The sequence below is a fragment of the Lutra lutra genome, chromosome 10 (assembly GCF_902655055.1).
Source record: "Lutra lutra chromosome 10, mLutLut1.2, whole genome shotgun sequence".
Classification (NCBI taxonomy): Eukaryota; Metazoa; Chordata; class Mammalia; order Carnivora; family Mustelidae; genus Lutra; species Lutra lutra.
This window is the reverse complement of record NC_062287.1, coordinates 44,647,479-44,662,099: the sequence shown is the minus strand read 5'-3', so window position 1 is coordinate 44,662,099 and position 14,621 is coordinate 44,647,479. Positions and strand designations below refer to the sequence as shown.

Genomic DNA, 14,621 nt, shown 5'->3' with positions numbered 1-14,621 from the left:
CTGTGCACCCCGCTTCTCTTATTCCTAACTGCCAGACTCGCTGCACAAAGAGCCCAGTATATAAAAGATAAGATGGAAGAAACACAGTGTTACAAGAGAGCTTTGGATGCGCAGGTAAGGGGACAACTGTTATCTTAAAAATTATGCTGTGCTTCAGTAGCATTCTAAAAATCTGTATAAGAGCTCTCATGTGATGAGTAGCCTTATATGTTACCCATTTTGTGGTTTTGGGAGCCCTCGTTCCTTCCTCTGGCGGGGGGGGGGGATTGGTATTTTACTGTGCTACGGTGTTGTGTGTACGGTTTATTGCCTGGTAGAATTCTGGTCTGCACGATGTGTGTCCCTATTTCAGATAAAGAACAAACCCCTGCAACTTCCCATGTTTGAGCCAGATTCTAGTGAGCCCATCTTTGGTAAGGATGAGGGTGAGCTGATGGTGGAAAAGCGAAAGCGAGAACAGAATTACATGAAGCACCAGCTGGAGGCCGCTGCCAGCCACAGGAGGAGAACCATCCTGCAGCAGCTGGTGGAACAGAAGCGGGATTTGCAGATGCTTCGGAGGACACAGAGAGAGTGAGAGAGCCCAGATCTTCCTCCCTCCCCCCACCTCCTCCTCTCCCGCTCCCCTTTCCATCTTGCTGTTCTCTCTCTCTCTCTCTCCCCCCTGCAACAGCAAGAAGCAAAAATAATAGTGAACACACTGAGGAGTGACTGTGTGCAAAATATTGTTCTAAGTTTATTAAATCCTTCATCTTGGTTTGTCCTTACAATTCACCCTATGAAGAAAAGTTATTGATTAGAAAACCCAACCAACCAGACCCGATCCTCCTCCTCCCTCCAGTTACCGCTCCATGTTTTTCCCTTCCCTTTGCAGTACAGCTTCTTAAAAGAGTTGTCCAGGGACGCCTGGGTGGCTCAGTTGGTTAAGCGGCTGCCTTCGGCTCAGGTCATGATCCCAGCGTCCTGGGATCGAGTCCCACATCGGGCTCCTTGCTTGGCAGGGAACCTGCTTCTCCCTCTGTCTCTGCCTGCCTCTCTGCCTACTTGTGATCTCTCTATCTCTAACAAATAAATAAATAAAATCTTAAAAAAAAAAAAAAAGAGTTGTCCAGATCAGCACGATCCATTGGAAATATAATGTGAGTGACAAACGTGCTGCTGTGCTCAACTAGACACCGACCTGAAACTTGGGCTCTTTCTCAGCCTCCAATAAAGCCCCTTCCTTCAAAGAACTGTTGATGTAGTGAGCTGTACTTATGGCGGGCGAGGTGTGGTGAAGGTGGCAGGGTGGGCAAGGCAGGACTTGATGCCCTATCAGTGAAAATATATGAAAATTCAACCAACAGACACCCAGTTTCTTTTTTTCTTTCCTTTTGATTTGATAAGTCTATACTTTCTACTATGCTCATCACAAGCGTAGTGACCATCTGTCCTGGTACATTGCTCTTAACGATGTCATTGACCCTATTCCTTATGCTGTGTCTTTTATTGCCTTATTCATTCCATAACTAGAAGCCTATATGTCCCACTCCCCTTCACCCATTTTGCCTGACCCTCCATGCCCCTCCCTTTCGGCAAGCTTCCAGTTTGTTCTCTGTTGAGTCTGCTTTTTGTTTATTCATATTTTTTACAGTCATATGGTATTTATCTTTCTCAGAAACCCTTTAGGTCCATCCATGTTGTCTCAAATGGCATGAATTTGTCCTTTTTAATAGCAGTCTAATATTCCATGGTGTGCATATGTGTGTGTGTGTGTGTGTGTGTGTGTATGGATGGATAGATAGACAGATAGATAGATAGATACCACATTTTTCCTACCCATTTGTCTATTGATGGATACTTAGGTTGCTTCCATATCTTGGCTACTGTAAACAATGCTGCAATAAATGTAGGGGTACAGATATCTTTTTGCATTAGTGTTTTCATTTTCTTTGGGTAAATACCCAAAGGTAGAATTACTAGATCATATGGTAGTTCTATTTTTAATTTTTTGTGGAACCTTCATACTGTTTTCACAGTGCCTGCACAAATTTATATTCCTACCAATACTCCATGAGGGTTCCTTTTTATCCACATCCTTGCCAACACTGTTTCTTGTCATTTGATTTTAGTTATTCTAATTGGTATAAAGTGATAGCTCATTGTAGTTTTGATTTGCATTTCTCTGATGATGAGTGGTGTTAAACTCTGCCATTTCCAAGCTGTATGACCTGGGCCAAAACACACGTGGGGTCTTTGAGCCCTCTTTTCCTCACATGAAAATAAGGGATAATATACCTGTTGAACCTGCCCTACCTATCCCTACTGTGAGAAGAACGTGAGAGTATGTATTCGAGGACATTTTTGGAAACTGCAGAGGTCTGAACAAATATGAACTGTGGTGTTGGTTATCTCTCTTGTTGAAGCTCTGGTCACAGACCACCTCCCCCTTTTCTGTATGGGTTAGATCCTTGTCTTCCATTTCTATATCCTTCACATGGTATCCCAGATTCTCTCACTTATCTCTCTCTTTTTCTCTCTTTTTAGATTTTATTTATTTATTTGACAGAGAGATAGAGCCAGAGAGCGTAAGTGAGGGGCTGGGGGTGGGGGGATGGCAGAGAGAGGAGGAGAAGCAGGCAGAGCCCAATGCGGGGCTCGATCCAGGACTCTGGGATCATGACCTGAGCTGAAGGCAGACACTGAACCAGCTAAGCCACCCAGGGGCCCCTCTCACTCAACTCTTTTCCAACTTCCCTGTCTCTCATTCATCTCAAGATGTCATCTTAAAGCCTCCTGTGGCAAGTAAAGGGTCACTTTCAGAGGGGATAATTTAGTCAGAGTGATCTAAACAGTCCTGTTAAAGTATTCTTTTTGTTTTTTCTTAAAGATTTTATTTATTTATTTGACAGACAGAGATCACAAGTAGGCAGAGAGGCAGGCAGAGAGAGAGGGAAGCAGGCTCCCCACCAAGCAGAGAGCCCTATCTGGGGCTTGATCCTAGGACCCTGAGATCATGACCTGAGCCAAAGGCACAGGCTTAACCCACTGAGCTACCCAGGTGCCCCTAAAGTATTCTTTTTCTTTAAACTTTTCTGCTTTTGTTTATAAAAAATAGAACAATTCATGTTCATGAAAATAAGTCAACTGGTAGAATAAAACAAGGTTAATAGTCTTCCCCAGCCTTCTATATTTTTTCCTACTCTTTACAAATATCTTCACACAATACACACATATATATTTTCCTTCTACTTTTGTAAATGAAAATTTCCTTCTACTTTTGTAAATGAAAAGACCTATGAGATTGTATACATTACTCTGCAGCCCAACTTTTCTTTAACCTAATAATGCATCATTAATTTATAGTTAGGTCAGTACATAGAAGCAAAATTAATTCCTTTTTTATTGGCAGCATAACATCTATAACATGGATTACTATAATTTAATCATAATAAAATTTGATTAATTTAATTATTATAATTTAACTTTTACACTATTGATGAAAATTCACTCGGCTTCCAGCTGGTTTGCTATCACAACAACTTTTGTATTAAACATTTTAAATATATATCTTTATATTGGTTCTTTTATTTCTTTCTTTTGTTCTATTGGTTTCTTTTGTTCTTTTGTTTCTGTTGGATAAAATCCTAAAAGCGGAGCTGCTGGATCAAGAGTATGGCACATTTTAAATATTACCAGATACCAGCAGTTTGCTTTCTAAAAAGGTAAGGCGAGTTCCCTCCACCAGCAGTCTTGTGAGAATCCTCGTGGTCTCCCCTGTGGCCCAGTTCATTTTCTCACTTGCTTGGCATCTAAATTAAGCTGACTTTTAAAATTCTGCTTTTACAAAGAATACAATAGTAGCTGAAAAGCATATGCAAAAATGCTCAACATCCCTAATCACTAAGGGAAAGAACATCACAACCACGGTGAGGTAGCTGCTCGTTAACAAATGATCTCCGCACTCTGAAACGTGCACAGGTGAGCCTTCTTCGGCTGCCAGGTGCCCTCCTTTGTCCTGTTTGGAATAGACACCATTTAGCGTTTAATTAGATTTTTGCCTCTATAAGGCAAGAAGTAGTTCATGTTTCCTTGACTATTTGCTTATCTGAACCGGAAAGACAGGGATTCTCCACTCCAGTGAATAAAGGCACCCAAGTAGGATGGCAAGATTGCAAATGTAGCTGTGGTTTGTATCACGCAATTTAATAACTTGATTCCGATCACATGTCTATCCTGGAGTGCCAATTCTGTGGCAGTTGAATGAAGTAAGCAGTTAGCAAACTGTTCACTCTTCCCTTTGCAACTCATTCATGCAGATGTAGGAAAACATCTTTTACTGTTTAAGATGTATATATCCCTGCAACGTAGACGGATGAGATGGCTATCTTTTCTGCCCCCTAGGGCTTTATGAAAAGGAAACATACATTTGCGAACAGTGTCATAAGGTTTCACAAGTGCAAAGACGAAATGTGCTCTCATTTATCTTGTATTAATACTGTGCTTTGATTCTTTGTGAAATGTCCAAATCAAGAATAATTATAGATTTTTCTTTTTCTTTTTCTTTCTTTTTTTTTTTAAAGATTTTATTAGAGAGAGAGAGAGTACAAGCAGGGGAAGCAACAGGCAGAGAGAGAAGCAGGCTCCCCACTGAGCAAGGAGCTCAATGCGGGACTCAATACCAGGACCCCTGGGATCGTGACCTGAGCTAAAGGCAGATGCTTAACTGACTGAGCCACCAAGGTGTTCCTAATTATAGATTTTTCTTATACCACATGCACTGTGAAACATTTAACAAGTACTTCTTTTAGACTATTCAAAAGATTAGAAAGGAAGAAAACTGTCTATTTACTGGTAGACAAAACCATTAAGATGCTATTATGTTGTAAAAGGGAAAGAGAAAGAAAACCAAAACCAAAACTAAACAAACAAAAGAAAGAAAACACAGAAAGATACTACCTCCTACCTGTTAGGATGGCTACTATCAAAAACCCAGAAAATAATAGGTGTTGGCGAGGATGTAGAGAAATAGAAACCCTGTGCTCTGTTGGTGGGAATGTAAAATGGTGCAGCCACTGTGAAAAACAACATGGCAGTTCGTCAAAAAATTAAAAATAGAATTACCATATGATTCACTAATTCCACTTCTATGTATATATCCAAAAGATTTGAGGCAGGATTTTTTTAAAGTTTTTATTTTATTTTTAAAATTTTCATTCCAGTGTTATTAACATGCAGTGTTATATTAGTTTCAGGTGTACCATGTAGTAATTCAATGCCTCTGTGCATTACTCAGTGCTTATCAAGATAATCCCCTTTACCTACTTCACCCATCTCCCACCTCCCCCCACTCTGGTAACCATCTGTTTGTTCTTTATAGCTAAGAGTCTGTTCTTTGTTTTTTTGTTTGTTTGTTTTGTTTTGGCTTGTCTCTCTTTTTTTGCTCCTTTGTTCATTTGTTTTCTTTTTTTTTTTTTAAGATTTATTTATTTATTTGACAGAGATAGAAATCACAAGTAGGGAGAGAGGCAGATAGAGAGAGATGGGGAAGCAGGCTCCCTGCCGAGCAGAGAGCCCGACTCGATCCCAGGACCCTGAGACCATGACCTGAGCCAAAGGCAGAGGCCCAACCCACTGAGCCACCCACACACCCATTTGTTTTGTTTCTTAAATTCCACATATGAGTGAAATCATCTGGTATTTGTCTTTCTCTGACTGGCTTATTTTCCTTAGCATAATACTCTCTAGACCCATCCATGTTGTTGCAAATGGCATGATTTCATTCTTTTTTATGGCTGAATAATATCCATTGTGGGTGTGTGTATATATACACCTATATACACCACATTTTCTTTATCCATTCATCAATAGACACTTGGTGTGTTTTCATAATTGGCTATAGTAATAACATTGCAGTAAATACAGGGATGCATATATCCCTTCAAAGTAGTGTTGTTTTTTTCCCCCTTTTGGGTAAATACCCAGTAATGTGATTACTTGGATTGTAAGGTAGTTCTATTTTTAATTTTTTGAGGAAACTTCATATTGTTTTCCACAGTGGCTGTAACAGTTTGTTTGCATTCCCACCAATGGTGCCCAAGGGTTCCTTTTTATCCACATCCTCGCCAGCATTTGTTGTTTCCTGTGTTTTTGATTTTAGCCATTCTGACAGGTGTGAGGTGAAACCTCATTGTGGTTTTTGATTTGCATTTCCCTGATGATGAGTGATACTGAGCATCTTTTCATGTCTGTTAGCCATCTGTAGGTCTTCTTTGGAGAAATGTCTGTTCATATCTTCTGCCCATTTTTTTACTTGGATATATATATATATATATATATTTTTAGTGTTGAGTTATTTAAGTTCTTTATATATATTTTATTTTGATATAGTCCCAATAGTTTAGTTTTGCTTTTGTTTCCCTTGCCTCAGGAGATATATCTAGAAATATGTCATAGCCAATGTCAGAGAATTACTGCCTATGCTCTCTTCTAGGATTTTATGGTTTCAGGTCTCACATTTAGGTCTTTAATCCATTTGCAGTTTATTTTTGTGTGTGGTGTATGAAGGTGGTCCAGTTTCATTCTTCTGCATGTTGTTGTCCAGTTTTCCCAACACAATTTGAAGAGATTTTTTTCCCATTGGATATTCTTCCCTGCTATGTTAAAGATTAATTGACCATATAGTTATGGATTTATTGCTGGGCTCTCTATTCTGTTTCACTGATCTGTGTGTCTATTCTTGTGTTAGTTCCATACTGTTTTGATCACTACAGCTTTGTAATATAACTTAAAGTCTAAAATAGTGACGTCTCCAGCTTTGTTTTTCTTTTTCAAGATTGCTTTAGCTATTCAGAATCTTTTGTGGTTTCCATACAAATTTTAGACTTATTTGTTCTGGTTCTGTGAAAAATGTTGTTGGTATTTTGATAGGGATTGCGGTAAATCTGTAGATAGATTTGGGTAGCATGGACATTTAAACAATATTTGTTCTTCCAATCCATAAGCATGGAATATCTTTCCATTTGTTTATGTTCAATTTCTTTCATTCTTTTCTTTCTTTTTAAGACATTATTTATTTATTTATTTATTTGAGAGAGAGAGAGAGAGCATGAGCAGGAAAGGGGCAAGGACAAAGGCTCCCCACTAAGCAGGGTCCATCCCAGGACCCTGAAATCATGACCTGAGCTGAAGGCAGACATTTAACCAACTGAGCAACCGAGGAGCCCCTGTGTTCAATTTCTTTAATCAATGTTTTATAGTTTTTGGAGTACAGATCTTCCACCTCCTTCATTGATTATTCTCAGGTATTTTATTCTTTTTGGTGCAATTGAAAATGGGATTGTTTTCTCTTTCCTTTTTTTAAGTAGGCTCCATGCCCAGTGTGGAGCCCAACACGGGGCTTGAACTCATGACACTGAGATTAAGACCTGAGCTGAGATCAAGAGTGGGACACTTAACTGACTGAGCCACCCAGGTGCCCCAATGGGTTTGTTTTCTTAATTTCTCTTTCTGCTGCTTTATTATTAGTGTATAGAAATGGAACAGATTTCTGTACATTGATTTTGTATCCTGTGACCTTACTGAATTAATTGATCAGTTCAGGTAGTTTGTTTAGGTTTTTTTTTTTTTTTTTTTTTTGGTGGAGTTGAAAGCAGGATCTTGAGATATTTGCACTCCCATGTTCGCAACAGCGTTCAGCAGCCAAGAAATGGAAGCAATACAAATACCTAGTCACAGAGGGATGAATAAACAAGACGTGTTATATATATGCAATGGATTGTTACTCAGCTTTCAGAAGGAAGGAAATTACGACACATGCTGAACATGGATGAACAGTGATGACATCACGCTAAGTAAAATAAGCCAGTCATAATAAGACAAATGTATGATTCCATTTCTGTACGGTATTCAGAGTGGTCAGATTCATGGAAACAAAGTAGAATGGTGGTTGCCAGGGGCTAGGGGGAGGGAGGAATGGGGAGTGGTTTAATAAGTACAGAGTTTCAGTTTTGCAATATGGAAAGAGTTCTAGATATTGGTTGCACAACCGTGTAAATATACCATGTATCTATACACTTAGAAATGTTTAAGATGGTCAATTTTATGTTATGTGGTTTTACTATTTTTTTTTTTAGATTTTATTTATTTATTTTCTTGAGAAAGAGAAAGTATGAGGCGGCGAGAGGGGAGGTGCAGAGGGACGAGAAGACTCCCTGCTGAGCAGGGAGCCTGACTCGGGGCGCCATTCCAGGACCCTGAGACCATGACCTGAGCCCAAGTCAGGCTTTTAATGGACTGAGCCATCTAAGCACCCCTGTGTGGTTTTTACTTAAAAAAAAAAAAAAAAAAATACAATGGGGGCGCCTGGGTGGCTCAGTGGGTTAAAACCTCTGCCTTTGGCTCAGGTCATGATCCCAGGGTCCTGGGATCGAGCCCCGCGTCGGGCTCTCTGCTTGACAGGGAGCCTGCTTCCCCGCGTCTCTCTGCCTACTTGTGAGCCCCCCCTCTCTGTCAAATAAATAAAAAACATCTTTTAAAAAAAATACAATGAAAAGGGAAAAAAGTTTATATGGCAGGTACCATTTGGTCATTGAGCTCCCATTGTGTGATAGGCATTGACACTTTGTGTATATTATCTCATTTAATCTTTGTAATGACCATACGGTAGCTGAACTGTTGAATCGTGCTCATCAGAGGAAAATGTGGCTGCGCTCTCCGGGGACGCAAACCAGTGGCAGAGTACTTCACCGATTTTTTTTTTTTTTAAGATTTTATTTATTTTATTTGACAGACAGAGATTACAAGTAGGCAGAGAGGCGGGCAGAGAGAGAGAGGAGGAAGCAGGCTCCCTGCTGAACAGAGAGTCTGATGCGGGGCTCGAACCTAGGACCCTGGGATCATGACCTGAGCCGAAGGCAGAGGCTTTAACCCACTGAGCCACCCAGGTGCCCCTACTTTACCGATTTTTATCAGAGAGTCCTGACACCTAGTGGCGGTTGCTGCCTATAACACAGAGCCCTGAGAGCAGGCTAACTCAACGGTCATATTTAGTGAAGTCCTTTCTAGACTTTAACGAGAACTGAAGGTAGGAGTTTCAGTTGGGCAAGAAATAGACACATATAAATAATTTGAGCCAGGTTTAAGATGATTCATAACAGCAGGGGCTGAGCGTCTGGAGACCAGTAATAGAGACACTTAGCACTGGGAATTCTGGGGCATGGTACTTGGAGAGAGAGACTCTGCAATTACTTCTCTGATATTGTGATCTTCACCAGACTCTCTCTCTCACTCTCTCTCTTTTTACCTTCTTCACAATGTTAAGTATTTTTTTGATTTTGTTTTCCTTTGCCTGGTCACTTCTGTTTCTTTTCCCTTCTCTAGCCATTCATTCATTTGAATTCCTCTCTATTCTGCCTTGTAACATGCCTGTGGCAACTCGTGGGCTGATTACTGACAGCTGAGAGACTGGAATAAAAGGAAAGAAACCTAAAGTATAGGAAATCCATTTGAGATGATTCTTCAGTTTAGTTAAATTAGCCTCAAAGGAAATTAATGGCTTTAAAAGTCTGCATTTGTTAACTTGAAAAAGGTTTCAATTCTGCTAACTTAAACCAGGATTGAAGATGAAAGGTCCTAGACCCATAAACTATTTGAGAGCTATAATGTTTTTAGTATTTTTCCTCGTTCTGTGTTCATGCCTTTTAGTATATTTCAAAGAGTAGTGAACAAAACCAGAATGTTTCTGTTTAATCTACCATAAAGGGAATGGGGCTCCCAAGGTTGGTGCCTGCCCTTCCCTACATTGTGAATAGAAGCAGACCATGCTGTTCTCTCCAGGAGCCTGGCAGACAGAAATGCTGAGCTGGAGCGGGTGAACAGAATCAACCAGAGCTTGCAGGAGGATTGGGAAAGCAGTGCTGCAATGAAGAGGCAGCGGGACCTGGAGGAGAAGGCTTTCGAGAGGTGATTCCCGATTGGAACCTCAAGGGCTCTGTTTGTGGAGAAACCCCCTCTGCTCTTCGTGGACTTTCCTGAGACGCTGGAATGGCAGACAGGTTTCCAGGGCCAACTTCAGTTCATTAGTTGTGGCTGCCTAGCACACCTGGTGGAGAAGAGAATCCTGGTTTCAGTGGGAGCTGCTGCTCTGGTGTATTAGAAATGCCTGTTATGGAGATGGGCTCGGAGAATGCCATGATGTATGTTACACACTTCCCATCTCGCCCCGATCTTAGCCTCCATGTAGGGTGATTTTAGTGTCATTTTGCGGAGGGTAAGGAGGCATGGGGGAGGAGAGCAGGAATTCTCCTTGGAAATAACTAGTTGGAAATAGGGAGACAGACTCCCTCTGAACACATTCAAGGCTGACAGAACAGTCATTTAAGAGCAGAGTCAAGGGGTTGTTCGTAAGACTGGCAACTGGGAAACCGAGATGCCCATGATGGAACCAACCAAGAACAACATCTTGCCACGTTTCAGACTCGTGCCACCTCTCCCTAGCTATCCAGGAACCATCTAGAGTTAGGGAGTTTAGTCATGGCTTTGTGAATTCACACTAACTTTGAAGAGGCAGCTGATCTTTTTGTCTTACTTTTTTTCATTTGTAAAATGAGGAAAGCAAACACTGGCCTGTTAAGCTAACAGAGGAGTTTTGTGATCAAATAAAGGGAGGTTTGGAAGCAGGAGATGCCCAGCAGGCTTGAGCTGCAGGGAGCAGCATTGGGGGTGGGAGGGAGTGCAGGGGGGCCGTCACAGGTGAGTGGTAAGCCCCTGGAGGGTGGGGAGTGGGTGTGACTTCTCTTCTGCCTTTCTTCTACCCCAGTGCCCCCCATCACCACCTTCCCCACCCTGGCACAGACTCAGGGGGCGCCTAATGATGGCTGCTCGTCCTCCTCTCTCCTCAGGGCGTCAGACAAGCTCTTCCTCTTGGACCAGTGTGAGAAGTACCGGCGCTGCAAACAGTGCCAGAGGCGCACCTCCAACGTGGGTGAGAGCAACCTGTGGCCCCTCAACAAGCACCTGCATGGCTCCTGGTTGTTCATATAATACCTGAAGTTTGGATCCATGCTTTCCTGGGGACAATTTTTCTTTTTTCAGTATTTAGGTATGATGGTGAAACTACCTATTTTTACTTTAGAGGGAAAAGTTATCATGCTGTCTTGGAGCTTTCAGGAGAAGATTGCTTTTTCACCCCTTAATGAAGTCACACAGGCAGGGTCTCCCCCTGTCTTCCTCCTGCCCCTACAGAACCCTGCTGCCACTGGGGGCTGGAAATGGGGGACCCAGCCTCCTTCTGGCTCCCGAGGTGCTGCTGACCCAGCCCAGCTACTCATTGACGTTGTGTAAGAAACTTGGTTTTTTCTTCATCTGTAATGAATAGTGTCCTAATAAACATTTTCTACGTACCAGCCTGTGCCTCATGGTGAATTTTGCCATCCCTTCCCAGAGAACTGTATATGATAACATTCCAGAGGTAGATCATTCCAGGGGTAAATCAGGTTATTGCCACAAGTGGTCAGAGCAATGCTTTCTGAGTTTTCTAGTTGAAGACACACCCAGGACTTTGTTGGCACCTCGGGGGATCTCATTGGTGCCCCCTTTTTTTTTTTTTTTTAAGATTTTATGTATTTATTTGAGAGAGAGAGAGCGAGAGAGCATGAGTGGGGGTGAGGGGGTGGGGTAGGGCTAGGGGACAGAGGGAGAAGCAGGCTCCCTGCTGAGCAGGGAGCCTGATGACCACGTGGGGCTGGATCCTGACCTGAGCCAAAGCAGATACTTAACCTACTGAGCCCCCCAGGTGCCCCCAGGTTCCCCCAGCTTGGTGCCCTTCTGGCCAACCATTCTGGTATAGATTTACTGTTGGGCTGAGTGTGTGCTGTGGGGGGAGTCTGGCTGGACCACCAGGCGCCGCTGCCTTCTCTCGTTGCTTCACCGGCATTCATGCTTAAACTGTCCGCGCTGTGAAAGAGGAATGTGTTTCTGCTAAAGGACTGATTTTCAGTCAAGGTAGGGGGGTGTTCTAAACCCAAAACCTCACTCCTTTATCTTCATCCTTTCCCTTTGCTCCACCTGCCCTGTCTTTCCACCTCGGGTAAACCAATGAACAAGGCAGAGAAGTCTAGGTTTCTGAAATACAAAAGCTAGGAATGCAGTCCCTTAGACTACTTGCTTTCTGTCTGCCACATCTTTCTTAGGAAATGGGGAAAAGTGTATATGGGTGAGACATCCAAAACATTAGTTTCTCTCACAGATACAAAATAAGAATATTTGGAGCCCTGAATAGTTAAGGGGAAGGCATTTAGTCAAAGTGATATGAAGCAAATTTTGTTCCTAATGTCTTTTTCTATGGAAACCAATATGCTTCCTGGGGACAGAGGTTGCCTGGAAACTCTCCTCACAAGCTTCCTACAGTGCCACTTCCATTTTCTCAGACGATCACTGTGTGGAGGACCAGTCATCACCAACCAGTATTTACAACCACAGCCTTTCCCCAGTACTGCTTGACTCACCTAGAGTTCATACTTGCTATACCCTGGGAGTACTTCTCAGTCTCAAATATCTAACAAATTACAATAATAGTTTTGTATTAAGATATTAAAAAAATACATACTGCTTTGTTAAATAAAAAAAGACTGTAGGCAATTTTTGATAAGTTTAGGTAAAAAGATTTAACATCATAGGCGATTTACACTGTAGGAACTAAACTTATAATTTGTAGTGGGTACTGACTTAGTGTGTGCCAAGCACCCAGCTAATTTTTGGTGACCTGGAGATTAAGACTCTTCCGTCCCCGCCTGCTTTCAGAGCACTGACTGTGCAATGCAGAGGCCGGACATGTAACAAGCTAAGTACTAAGTGTGCTGTGAGTTGGTTGTTACGGAAGAGCAAGGTGGCGCTCTTGGAGTCAGTTGAGCCGTGGCATGGAGACTGAAAGCTCTTGGGGGGAGATGAGGCCTAAAATGAATCTGTAAGGATAAATAGGATATAGCTGGGTGAGGAACGACAAGCGGTCATGGCAAGAGATGACAAGACCTGTCTATCAAGGCTACGATGGAGACGCAGTTATATGAGTTCAGTTACAAAACCAAATTTTTTTTTTATCAGCCACTTTAAGAATCAACTTGTATTATGTCCTGTCATTAACACAACTGATTTCATATAATAAAGAAAAGACAGTCTTTTTTTAAGAAAAAGTCTTCATAATTTGGTATCTTCTTTACGGATACCAACTGCTGGTCTTGTATTAGTCCAACCATGTTATTAGGCAGGACTCAATCAGAATGTCTTTTTCTAAATCAATTTGAATTACTATCATCAATATATGCCATTCCCAGAATTATGGCACCACCAGACAAGATTATATATCAAAATTTGTGGACTCTTTTGGGTATCTCATGAAAAATACGGACCCATTCCTAAAAATATGTCCATTTTCACCTACAACATTTTGCATGCAATCAGAGTTTTCCTAGACCACCTGGACACAAGACCTCTTGCTCTGGATAGCTTTCCTTCAATAGCATTACAAGCTCAAGTTATTAAAAATGAGTTAAGTGAAGATTTTGCTTATTGAAAATGCCCTTTCAGCTTTAGAGAATTATGTCCATTTTTGTCTTTCTCTTTGACTTTTCATAAGAACAGTGAGATGAGAGTTGGAATAGCCATTTGAAAACATATACTCCAGTATTTTTCAAATACTCTAAGACTCAGTAAAAGAAATATATTTCATATTGCAACACAGAACCTGTGCTCACACATATGTTTGAGGCCAAAGTTTTATAGAGCTATGCTTACCCATCCATCTGCAATGCATTCTTGTAATTTCTATTTTATTTTATTAAAAATTCTGATTAGACCAAACAAAACTGATTTTAAAATCCACTAATGTAAATAGATCGCATTCAGTCTGGTAAACACACTTTTAATATAATTCGTCCTTCCACTATGCTCTCACAGTGATGTGTAGGTTGTTGGAATTCATTAGTGGTTAAGATGGTATTATAAAGACATTCAGCCAGAAGACTGAGGAATGTTTGGGCCTTATCTTGGCATAATCTGACCTCCTCCTTCTGAGGTACCCCAAGAAAAGCAGGTAACTATTTGCCAGCCCTCCCTAAAAAAGTTTAGTCCTAGAACTTCCAGTGCATTTGAGGACCAGAGAGAAAGGAGCCTGAGATAGAACGATTCAAAACCCATGCCCCAATGCCTAGATTGCAGGCTGGGGGAGGTCTTAGAAATTTAAGAAAGAAGAAGTGCTAACTAGTTGCAGACTCTGTCTTAATTCACTAGTCTGTGGGTAGAAGAGGAGGAAGTGGACTGCGCACAGGCCGTCTTGAACAGCCGTGTGTTTTGGGCTGTCTACTAAGGTGCCCAGTTCCCGGTTTTCTGTTGTTGCTGTAACAGATTACCGCAAACTTAGTGGCTTAAAACAATATAAATTTATTCTCCTACAGCTGTAGAGGTCCGAAATCTGCAATCACTTTCATGGGGCTAGAGTCAAAGCGTTGGCAGTGTTCCTCTAAAGGTTTGGAGATGAGAACCCTTTTCCTTGCCTTTTCTAGCTTCTAGAGCCCTTCTTTGCCTTCCTTGACTTCTGGCTCTTGCTCCATCTGCAAAGCTAGCAGTGGAGCATCTCCCAATCTCTC

General features: G+C 41.6%; 1 protein-coding gene across 1 annotated transcript in view; it reads left to right on the top strand.

Moving 5' to 3' along the window:
- CCDC81 (coiled-coil domain containing 81) overlaps positions 1-11,371 on the top strand; it is a 42,584-nt gene extending 31,213 nt beyond the window's left edge. Inside the window, 4 exon segments of the mRNA XM_047694022.1 lie at positions 36-114; positions 353-573; positions 9,817-9,942; positions 10,881-11,371. Of these exon segments, the coding sequence (XP_047549978.1) occupies positions 36-114; positions 353-573; positions 9,817-9,942; positions 10,881-11,022 (568 nt within the window). The 3' untranslated portion in view covers positions 11,023-11,371.
- The last annotated feature ends 3,250 nt before the right edge of the window (positions 11,372-14,621 follow it).